This window comes from Dama dama, chromosome 20 (genome assembly GCF_033118175.1).
Source record: "Dama dama isolate Ldn47 chromosome 20, ASM3311817v1, whole genome shotgun sequence".
In the NCBI taxonomy this organism is placed as follows: Eukaryota; Metazoa; Chordata; class Mammalia; order Artiodactyla; family Cervidae; genus Dama; species Dama dama.
Genome location: NC_083700.1, coordinates 26,175,223 through 26,187,708, shown reverse-complemented (window position 1 = coordinate 26,187,708; position 12,486 = coordinate 26,175,223). Strand labels below are relative to the sequence as shown.

At 39.6% G+C, this 12,486-nt stretch overlaps 1 protein-coding gene across 1 annotated transcript in view; it reads right to left on the bottom strand.

Moving 5' to 3' along the window:
• Positions 1 to 12,486, bottom strand: part of SPAG17 (sperm associated antigen 17) — a 230,426-nt gene that overhangs the window by 123,776 nt on the left and 94,164 nt on the right. Inside the window, exons 11-15 of the mRNA XM_061119929.1 lie at positions 7,706 to 7,843; positions 7,501 to 7,614; positions 6,738 to 6,888; positions 517 to 744; positions 242 to 433 (exon numbers count right to left, since the gene is read on the bottom strand). Coding sequence (XP_060975912.1) covers positions 242 to 433; positions 517 to 744; positions 6,738 to 6,888; positions 7,501 to 7,614; positions 7,706 to 7,843 — 823 coding nt within the window. The remainder of the gene's footprint in view (positions 1 to 241; positions 434 to 516; positions 745 to 6,737; positions 6,889 to 7,500; positions 7,615 to 7,705; positions 7,844 to 12,486) is intronic.

The window sequence follows — 12,486 nt, the reverse complement described above, 5'->3', positions numbered from 1 at the left end:
CTGTTGTACACCAAAAGCACTGTAAATCAACTCTACTTCAATAAATTTTTTAAAAAAATGAGTAGTTACCGAATAACAGTAACAAAGTTTAATTAATAAAACAAGATGAACCATTTTTTCAACTGAAATAGGGAGGCATTTAAATTTAAATAATGTATTTTGAATTTTTTTGGTTTATACATTCTGTATCAGTATCTATACACACACACACAGACACACACACACACACACATTTGCTCACCCAGAGTCTCAGGTTGGAGCTGAGACTTCAAGTTTCTCTCCTGCTCTATCGGTTCTCTATTATCAGAGTCTAAGGATTTCTTGTTACTACCAGGCTGATGATGATCTGATGGTTCTTTGTTGAGCTCATCATCTGGCATAGGTGTTGACCAATTCTGATTCAGAAATAAAATTCTGTCTTTGGTTCCATCATCTAGGCAGGGTAAAGATACAATACTAGACAAATGGACAATCATACAATGCAAGAATGCCTTTTGTTCCCTCCAGGCAGTGTACCTGTTTGCTGTTTGGCTTCTTGGGTATTCATTTTCATGATGTATTGTTGCCTTATCTGTTTAGCAAATCTGGAAGGGTTGTCCCATGGTATGTTGAACGTCTCAGAATCTGTCCCATACATCATCCTAGAACGGTTTAGATTTCCATCTTCATCAACCTCAGAGAGTCTCAGGCTCTCAAAAGTAAACACTTTGAAGGCTCGTTCTACTTCATTCCAGTTCAAGACTTCTGTAAGAAAGCAGACCAGTGCTTTCAGAAACACTCTTTATTACTACACAGTACAGGAGCAACAGAGGGGTCAGTCCACCAGAAAGACAAAAGAGTCACGCCATAATGCCTGTTGACCTGACTTTACACATGGGCACCACAATCACAGGCAACTCATAATGAGAGACTTATACAGTCAAGATATATCAAGATAATGCTCACAAACTGCTTCATAGATGAATGAATGTGAGGTGTCCAGACTGATTCACATTGATTTTTCCAGAGTATTGGTTGAATATGTTTAAAACTTGTCATTTTTTCATAGAGAATAGACTTGTGGTTGCCAAAGGGGAGAAAGGTGAGGAAAAGATAGGTTGGGAGTTTGGGGTTAGTAGATGTAAACTATTACATATAGAATGGATAAACAACAAGGTCATATTGCATAGTACAGGAAACTATATTCAATACTCTGAAATGGAACAGAATGGAACAGAATGTAAAAAAACAAGGTATATATGTATACAACTGAGTCACTTTTTCTGTATAGCAGAAATTGATAAAACATTGTAAATCAACTACACATTAATAAATTAAGAAAATGTCATTTTATGCAAAAGCATCTTTTGCTGCTGTTGTAATTTGACACAGAAATTACTCACTTGTGTCTAATATAGGCTGCTATGTTTAGTAGGCTTTTCTGTTCACTTAGGCTTAGAAAAGGCATGAAGTGAAGTGAAGTCGCTCAGTCGTGTCCGACTCTTTGCAACCCCATGGACTGTAGCCCAGGCTCCTCTGTCCATGGAATTTTCCAGGCAAGAGTACTGGAGTGGGTTGCCATTTCCTTCTCCAGGGGATCTTCCCAACCCAGGGATTGAACCCGGGTCTCCTACACTGCAAGCAGATGCTTTACCATCTGAGCCACCAAGGAAGCCCTAGAAAAGGCGTCTTTCCACCCAATAAACTGGTACAGAACTTTTCATAACTTTATTTCAAAGGTTATCAGCCTTCAAGGGGCTATATTAATTGTGTATTTAATATTTTATAGAAATTGTGTGTTCACTCACTCATGCACTCATTTTTGTTTTCTATGTTCTAGTCTTTATACTCTACTACATATTTTTCTTTGCCTGACATTGAAAGAAAAGATTTGGTTCTGCACTTCAAAAGTTCAAGATAGAGAGGTAGGAGGTAGGTATTAACAAACAGTCATGGAATTCAGTGAGGGAAAGTGAAATGATAGGGACGGATCAAAGAATCTGAGGTCACCTCCATTTTTCCTCTCCAACAGAGAAGAGTATAGCGGGAAGGTTCCTTTTGGAAAAAACACAAGGAAATTCAGGAGAGAGACAGGAAAAAGGCAAAGGTGACAAAATTAAGTTTGTTCATTCATTCATTCACTCCACAAACATTTTTTGAGCACCTACTAGTTGTCAGTAACTTTAATAAAAGGACTACAGCAGCAAACATATCAGTGAATTCCTAACTTTACAGAGTACCTATTTTAGCAGTTGGGAACACAGAATAAACAGGTAATTGTATACTCTATCAGAAACAAGAAGAAAAGTAAAGCCAGATAAGGGGATAAGCAGTAATAATGACTGGGGAGGGACTTCTACTTTCTATAAAGTAGTCAGAGCAAGGGCTTCCCAGGTAGCTCAGATGGTAAAGAATCTGCCTGCAATGCAGGAGATGCAGGTCTGGTCCCTAGGTAGGGAAAAATGCCCTGGAGAAGGCAACAGCAACCCATTCCAGTATTCTTGCCTGGGAAATCCCATGGACAAAGGGGCCTGGTGGGCTATATTCTGTGGGGTTGCAAAAGAGTTGGACACAACTTAGCAACTAAACAACAACAAATATCAGAGCAGAGTCCTGTAAACAAGTAAAGCAAAAATAAGAAATAAGTGGGCGAGTCATACCACTATCTGGGAGCAGGGTGATGGAGGCAGGGGAGGGAAACAGCTAGTGCAGAAGTGGAGGCAGGTGTGTGATGGACTTGTCCAAGGAAGCACAGTGAGGTCAATGAGACAGAGTGGAGTAGAACAACAAGAATTAGAAAGAGGATGAACTCAAAAAGTTTAGATTTTACTTTGAGGGAAATGGGTGATCACAAGAGGGTTTTGAGCCAAGAACGAACAGGATCTGACTAACGTTTTGGAAGGGTCATTCCTGCTATTATGTGAAGAAAAGACTAAACAAAGGGAAAACTTGGAGACCAACTGGAAAATTCCCGAAATAGTTCAAGTGAGAGGTGGTACCAGATTGGGCCGGGCTGGTAGTGAGAGATGTGGTGGGATTGGTTGTGGGGCATAAAAAAAGAACCAGGGATGACTTCAAAGTTTTGGTAGAAAAGAGTTGCTATTTACTGAAATAAAGAGCACTGTGAAGGAACAACTTTCAAGGAAATCAAGAATTTGGACCTATTAAACATTAAGAAATCTGCCTGCAGTGCAGGAGACACCAGTTAGATTCGTGGGTCGGGAAGATCCGCTGGAGAAGGGATAGGCTACCCACTCCCTTGTGGCTCAACTGGTAAAGAATCCATCTGCAATGTGGGAGACCTGGCTTCAATACCCAGGTTGGGAAGATCCCCTGGAGAAGGGAAAGGCTACCCACTCCAGTATTCTGGCCTGGAGAATTCCACGGACTGTATAGTACATGGGGTCGCAAAGAGTTGGACACAACTGAGCAACTCTCACTTAAACATGAAGAAGGATAAAAGAGGAAGGAGAGGTGGAGGAACAAGGGTTCAGGATGAGACATATGAGCAGGATGTGTATATGGGCAGTTTCAGTGATGGCAACAAAAATAAGAATCTTGTGTACTTTACAATGTGGGGAATAGAGCCAATATTTTATAATAAATATAACTGGAGTGTGACCTTTGAAAAATTGTATAAAAAAGAATATGTGTTACACATTTTTCCCATAAAAGACAAAAGTAAATGTTAGCATACTCATCATCCTCTTCTTATCCTTGGTTTCCTTTTCTTTTTAAACTTAATTATCTAGGAGGCTTTTCCATATCATGATAGAGATAGCCCTCCAAGTTGTTAAGATACATGATCTTGTACCATACAGGTGTCTGATATTTTAATGAGAGCTTTTGATGGGATAGTTTGTTTCTAGTATTTTGCTACTGTGAAAAATGATTCAATAAATGTACTTTTTCATATTAAAAAAATCCTGTGCTGTGTGTAGAACCAAGGTAGAGAGAGAATGAGATCATATCACAAGGCAGAAGGAGAAGAGCAGTGTGGCAGAAGAGAGGTAAAGGCCAGATGTTCTCAGGACACCAGGAAGAGGATGAATATGAAAATAATAGACACGACACACCCAGTACCACTAGGCTACACCCATTTCCATGAGGGGACAGCATGACAGTATTAAAAATTTTGTTTCTTTTTTTTCTCAGTCTCTTCAATAAGTGGTGCTGGGAAACCTGGACAGCTAATGTGTAAAAGAATGAAATTAGAATATTTCCTAAAAAAAAAAAAAAAGAATATTTCCTAATAGTATACACAAAAATAAACTCAAAATGGGTTAAATACCTAAATTATAGACTAGAAACTATAAAACCCCTAGAGGAAAACATAGGCAAAACACTCTTTGGCATAAATGGCTGCAAGATCCTCTACGACACACCTCCTAGAGTAATGGAAATAAAGACAGAATAAACAAATGGGTCCTAATTAAACCTAAAAGCTTTTGCACAGCAAAGGAAACCATAAATAAGATGAGACAACAACCCTCAGAATGGGAGAAAATAATTGCAAACAAAGCAACTAACAAAGGATTAATCTCTAAAATACACAAGCGATTCAAGCAATTCATGTAGTTTAGTATCAGAAAAGCAAACAACCCAATCAAAAAATTGAGCAGAAGGCTTAAGCAGACAGTTCTCCAAAGAAGACATACAGATTCATAGATACATGAAAAAATGCTCAACAGCACTCATTATTAGCAAAATGCAAACCAAAAGTACAAGGAGGTATTACCTCACACTGGTCAGAATCTGCTGCTGTTTAGTTGCTAAGTCATGTCCAACTCTTTCTGTGACCCCATCGACTGTAGCCCACCAGGCTCCTCTGTCCATGGGATTTCCCAGGCAAGAATACTGAAGTGGGTTGCCATTTCTTTCTCCAGGGAATCTTCCTGACCCAGGGATCAAACCCGCATCTCCTGCATTGGCAGGCAGGTTCTTTACCACTGAGACATCGCCTCACACTGGTCAGAATGGCCAACACCAAAAAAATCTACAAACAATAAATGTTGGAGGGGATGTGGAGAAAAGGTAACCTCTCTTGCAGAGTTTGTGGGAATATTAATTGATATAGCCACTATGGAGAACAGTATGGAGATTTCTTAAACTAGGAATAAAACTACCATTATGACCTAGCAATCTCAACTACTGGACATATACTCTGAAGAAACCATAATTCAAAAAAACACATGTATCCCAATATTCATTGCAACACTATTTACAATAGCTAGGACACGTCCTAGATGTCTATCAACAGATGAATGGATAAAGAAGTGGTGGTGTACACACACACACACACACACACACACACACACACACACTAGAATATTACTCAGCCAGAAAAAGGAACCAATTTGAATCAGTTGTAGCGAGGTGGATGAACCTAGAGCCTGTTATACACAGTGAAGTAAGTCAGAAAAGACCTAATATCATATAGTAGTGAATACATATGGAATTTAGAAAAATGGTACTGATGAACCTGTTTGCAGGGCAGGAATAGGGATGCAGATGTACAGAACAGACTTGTGGACACAGCAGGAGGAGAGGGTGGGAGCAACTGAGAGAGCATCATGGAAACACATACATCACCATGTGTTAAAACAGTCGGTGGGAAGCCGCTATATAACACAGGAAGCTCAATCCCGGGCTCTGTGACAACCTAGAGGGGTAGGATGGGGTGGAAGTTGGGAGGGAGGATCAAGAGGGAGGGGACATACGATACTTATGACTGATTTATGTTGTTGTATGAAAGAAACATACATCATTGTAAAGCTATTATCCTTCAGTTAAAAATTTTTAAAAATCTGGCTATTACTAAGGCTACTAAAATACGAAAAAAAGAAATCCAAGTAAAATATTTCATAACTTTCTTAGATGAAAGGAGAAGGAAGAATATGCACATTTTTTTTAATCTAGGTCAAATCAAGATGTCTATGTAATTTCCTATTTCTTCTTATAAGCAGCAATATATCTGCCTATTGCTTCAGCTGGAAATAAGATTTGTGTTTCAGGAAATGATTGTCTTTATCTTAAAATCTCCATGAGCTCTGCAATAAGAAGCTGATTGTAGATATTTTTAATGACCCTTCTTTCTAAAGAATAGACAACACACCTTCCTATTGTGAGAGATGAACTGGAATTAACACTTAGCATATGGCTCAGTGAGTAAAGAATCCACCTGCAATGCAGGAGACACAGGAGACACAGGTTCAATTCCTGGGTCGGGAAGATCCCTTGGAGGAGATAAGGCAACCCACTCCAGTATTCTTGCCCGGGAAATCCCATAAACAGAGGAGCCTGGAAGGCTACAGTCCAAAGGGTCTCAAGGAGTCAGACACCACCGAACACACATGCACACACACCACACCCAGGCATACACACTACACCCACAAGGGGTGCTCTCAGTTCTGCCCTCAACTAGGATGGGGACTACTATGTCATCTCCAATCATGTTAATGAGTAGACGGGGCGAGGGGGTGTTGGGAAGCAGGGAGGAGGAAGAAAGAAGGGGATTACTCTTGTCGTAGAAACACAGTGGAATGAAAACCCAGGGCATCAAATTGAAGAACGTTGTAGTTATCATCCTGCTGTTAATGACTTTATTCAAAATAAAAAGAAACTGTAGTTAATCAAAATACTCCACAGCCTCTGAAAGGACAACAATAAAAATCTTTCTGCAGATGGGGGTATAATCATTAGAGGCACACGTGACCGTAAATGAATGAGTTTAAGCTACAATGAAGCAATGTACTCACCATTTGTACAAAAGTGCATGAGCTCATGAATTGTAGCTAGACGTTTCGTGCTATTCCATGGCGGGGGCAGAGGGAATTTAAGGAATTCCCACAGTGGCAACTTGGACTGCATCTCTTGTTCAATTTGAACTGGATCAAAATTCTTTAGGTCCTGATGAAAAAGAGCAATGTGACAGAAGACGTTAAAATAAGCTGTCAACGGCCTTATGCATATGGAGAAGGCAAAACTTGATACCTTTGCTCTCATTATCTGGGAACAGGGGAAATCAATGGTAATTGGGGAAGACAAACTGTTGGTGTTTCGCTGAAGGTCAAAAAAGCTACTTCTCACTTTGCCAGAGATTCTTGGTGCACAGAAATGATGGATTCCTTATTCACAGTGACAAACTGCCAAAGTCTCAAATATATTCCTGCCTCCCTTCTTAGATTCTTTCCTTGCCGCCACTAGTTTTTTTTTTTTTTTTTTCTTTCATATTAGCAGATATATTAAGCACATAACTGTAAGGTTTTAATACATATTTGGTGTAGTTGCAATGAATTTAATGGTTCATTGGCCCTCTATATGTGGGCGGGTTTTCTTTGCTGGTGTACTTTTTCCTTTATTCATGTCCATTTTCCAAGATCTTACTTTGCAGGTGTCTACTTTGTAGATTACTTTTAATTAGCATTGGTAAAGCTGTCCAATTAAGATTTCTACAACTGAATAATTACAAATGAGCTTTCTTGCATCAGTTATCCTCTGGGTAACCTGGTCAATTATTACCTTTAGCACGTACTTCCTGTGGGCGTGGGCATCGTGATAGTTAAGCAGGAGAGGGCCTGTGGGCACTGGTTCGCTTTCATTTTCTTCTTCAGATAAGAATATTTCACGGAGATTCTATTCAGATTAAAATAGTAATGATTTTAAGAGAGAAGTCATACTACTTTTCAAAGCATGCACACTTTTTGGATTTCTCGTACCGTCTGACCTTTTTCTCCCTCTCTGTCAGACAGAGAGAGGGCAGGATGGATACGATGTGAGCTGCTATTCTGTAGTCCAACCCGTCTGCCCTGGGAGGCGGCTCCACCAGACTTGGTGGGACAAGATCTTCTTCACTTGCCACAACCTGTTGATATAAAGAGTTGGGAGGAGAGAAAGTCACTCAGTTGTGTCCGACTCTTTGCGACCCCATGGACTATATACAGTCCATGGAATTCTCCAGGCCAGAATACTGGAGTGGGTAGCCTTTCCCTTCTCCAGGGGATCTTCTCAACCTAGGGATCGAACCCAGGTCTCCCACATTGCAAGCGGATTCTTTACCAGTTGAGCCACAAGGGAAGTCCTAGAATACTGGAATGAGTAGCCTATCCCTTCCCCAGCGGATCTTCCCAACCCAGGAATCCAACCAGGGTCTCCTGCATTGCAGGTGGATTCTTTACCAAGTGAGCTATCAGGGGAAAGTTGGGAGGTATTAGTTTTAATGGTCAGCTCTTTATCAGTATTTATGTATTTCCTTTGCTTTTAGTAAAAAGAAGGCAGTTTCTACCCAAAAGTATGGTGATTACACAAAGTGGCAGTATAATTAACCAGTGACTACCAAAATAAAAGGGATAGTGTTTATAACCTACATATTGAAGTAAAATTTTAATGCATGTATTAGAATAGACAACACAAAATGCAAATGCTAAAAAGGAAAATTTACCATAGTAGAAATCAAAATAACAATATTAATATATATTTTTAATGATTCACTCTTTCTCTTAAAGCACTCAAAACCTTGATTTCATATCTTTGGATTCAATAAATATTTACTGATTGCCTACCACATACCAAGCATGTGTAGGGCACTTTCACATACATTATCTCATTTAAGCCTCACAGCAATATTGCCGAGTAGGTATTATTTCCTATTTTACATGAATGGAACTAGGGTGAGTGAAATTAGGTGCCTGGCCCTAATTAGTAGTTCAAAAACTAATCTGGACTACTAAAAAGTAGTTCAAAACTACTTAGTGGGTGGAACTGGGGGTTCAGGTTAAATCCCCAAGATAGAAAAGTTACAGACAGTGAGATCAGTTAAGGGTAATATTCCCCTTTTAATGGGGAAAGTGAGGTCTAGAAATATTGATCGTCTTGTTCAATTTTATGTGGTAAACAAAAGAGTTGAAATGTAATCAAGATAGGCACCTAATTTATAATTGTTCTCCTCACCTTAAATACAGAAATCACCCTCTGATTTCACACCCGTCTGCAGGACTTCTCAACCTTGAAACTTAAGGCATTTGGACTAGATGCTTTTTGCCATGGGGGCTAACTTGTGCACTATATGGAATGTTTAGCAGCATCCCAGGCCTCAAGTCATTTGGTGCCAGTAGAACACCTTCAACTGTGGCAACCAAAAGTATTTCCAGATGTTGCCAAATGCCCCCTTTGAGGCAACTCCCCCTGTTGAGAACAATAGCAAAGCAGTCTTACACTCTTACTGTTTATCAACACCTTACTTTTCAGAGTCACTCCTGTCTCCACTTCCTCTCTTCCTACCATCTCTTGGAACCACTCCAATCACAAAAGACCATACAGAACTGTTCCAAGTCTGAAATATTGAAAATTCTAATATTCCCTCTTGTAATATCCCACCCGATTCCTCTTATATTTTAATTCTTCATCCCTTTATTATTAAGCATGTGTTCAGCCAACATGTATCTTTTATTGGAGTCTAGGTGTCAGGCACTGAGCTCATTAGCTGTCTGTCACCTTTGGTACCTGGAAAACAGTAGATGGTTAATAAATGTTTGTTGCTCTAAGTTGAAAAAAATAAGGAAGACTAAGATAAATGATACTATAAGCTCTCTAGGGCTGTTGAACTTTTACAAATGTATTGACATAATAAAATACTGATCTCAAAGCATTACAGGGTAATTAAAGGCAAATAAACATAAGTGTATTTACCTAATTGGTTAGAAAACTAAAGCAGTCAACAAACAAAATATATAATGGAGGTAAAAGAGATGATAGAGTCTAAGAATATTTTAATATTCAGGGAGATAAAGGAATATGTTACATACATGAAGCAAGAACAATAGGCAGTTATAAGGGAAATTAAAGAATTTATAATTTTAAAGTCACTGTTGAAACAAAATTTCAATAGCAGACCAGACTCCATGGAAAAATGAATTAGTTGGAAATCTTAAGCTGAAATTCTCAAAGGGGTAAAGGTCCAAGAAAATTTCAAATACATGGAGGGAAAAACCAGAAATTCCAACATCCATCTCATAAGTGTGTGTGTGTGTGTTCAGTTACGTCCAATTCTTTGCAACACTTTGGACTGCAGGCTGCCAGGCTCCTCTGTCCCTGGGACTTTTTGGGCAAGAATACTGGAGTGGGTTGCCATTTCCTCCTCCAGGAGATGTCCCTGAACCAAGGATCAAATCCGCATCTTCTGCATTGCAGGCAGAATCTTTGTTGCTGAGCCATCAGAGAAGCCCTAATAATAATTAGGATAAATAAATAGAAATGATATTTGAAGACATAATTGAACAAATACATATTGTGTCTACTATGGGTTAGGTGTGGTTATTGCATGCTGAACAGAGAGCAATAAACAAGACTAGATTAGGGACTTCACTGGCAGTCCAGTGGTTACGAGTCTGCCTGCCAGTGCAGGGGACATGGGTTCAATCCCTGGTCCGAGAGGATTCGATATGCCTCAGGACAATTAAGCCCACACACCATAACTCCTGAGCCCGTAACTCCTGCACACTATAGACCTCATGCTCTGCAAACAAGAGAAGCCACTGCAATGAGAAGCCCATGCACTTCTACTAGAGAGTAGCCCCCACTCGCTGCAACTAGAGAACACCCACAGGCAGCAATGAAGACAGCACAGCTGAAAACAAATAAAATAAAAGACTAATTTAGGTCCCTGCTTGCATGGAGCTTACATTCTAGTGAGAAGAAGAAAGACATAAATAAAGCAAATAAACATATGTTTGAAAGAGCAGTTGTTGTAAGAAAGTAAAATAAGGTGAAGTGGTAGAGAGCACTTTTTGTTGTTGTAGGCTTTCTTTAGAACAAGTGGTCAGAGAAAGCCTACCTCAGGAGCACTGTGTTCTCTGGGGACTGAATGACAGGGAGTATCCAACAGGCAGACATGTGGGAGCAATATTTTCCAGGAAGAGAAGTTAGAGTGAAAACACTAAGGTGGAATTAGTATATGTAAGGAAAAACTAGAAAGCCTATGTTGATGACTTATAGTATAAGTGTGAGTGTGGTGGGGGGCAGGAGATGACAGAAGCAGCCCAGAACCATATTTTCAGGGTCTTTATGGATCAGCATAAGGAATTTTGATTTTACTCAGAATATTATCAGAAACCAGACTTTAATCTTTTCAGTCATAAAGACAATGATAAAACAAATCCATATCTACACAGAGCCTTGTGTTATCAATTATAAAAAGAAAACTCTAATAGCTGCCAGAATGAAAAAATAGATTACCTATAAAGGAAAATATTCACTGGAAGGACTGATGCTGAATCTGAAGCTCCAATACTTTGGCCACCTGATGTGAAGAACTGACTCACTGGAAATGACTCTGATGCTGCGAAAGATCAAAGGCAGGAGGAGAAGGGGACAACAGAGGATGAGATGGCTGGAGGGCATCACTGACTCAATGGACATGAGTTTGAGCAAACTCAGGAAGATAGTGATGGACAGAGAAGCCTGGTATGGTGCAGTTCATGAGGTTGCAAAGAGTCAGACATGACTTAGCAACTGAACAACAACAACAATAAATGGATTAAAGATCTAAATGTAAGACCAGAAACTATAAAACTCCTAGAGGAGAACATAGGAAAAACACTCTCCGACATAAATCACAGCAAGATCCTCTATGACCCACCTCCCAGAATATTGGAAATAAAAGCAAAACTAAACAAATGGGACCTAATGAAACTTAAAAGCTTTTGCACTACAAAGGAAACTATAAGTAAGGTGAAAAGACAGCCCTCAGATTGGGAGAAAATAATAGCAAATGAAGAAACAGACAAAGGATTAATCTCAAAAATATACAAGCAACTCCTGAAGCTCAATTCCAGAAAAATAAATGACCCAATCAAAAGATGGGCCAAAGAACTAAACAGACATTTCTCCAAAGAAGACATACAGATGGCTAACAAACACATGAAAAGATGCTCAACATCACTCATTATTAGAGAAATGCAAATCAAAACCACAATGAGGTACCATTACACGCCAGTCAGGATGGCTGCTATCCAAAAGTCTACAAGCAATAAATGCTGGAGAGGGTGTGGAGAAAAGGGAACCCTCTTACACTGTTGGTGGGAATGCAAACTAGTACAGCCGCTATGGAAAACAGTGTGGAGATTTCTTAAAAAACTGGAAATAGAACTGCCATATGACCCAGCAATCCCACTTCTGGGCATACACACTGAGGAAACCAGATCTGAAAGAGACACATGCACCCCAATGTTCATCGCAGCACTGTTTATAATAGCCAGGACATGGAAGCAACCTAGATGCCCATCAGCAGATGAATGGATAAGGAAGCTGTGGTACATATACACCATGGAATATTACTCAGCCATGAAAAAGAATTCATTTGAACCAGTCCTAATGAGATGGATGAAGCTGGAGCCCATTATACAGAGTGAAGTAAGCCAGAAAGATAAAGAACATTATAGCATACTGACACATGTATATGGAATTTAGAAGGGTGATGACGATGACCCTATGTGCAGAACAGAGAAAGAG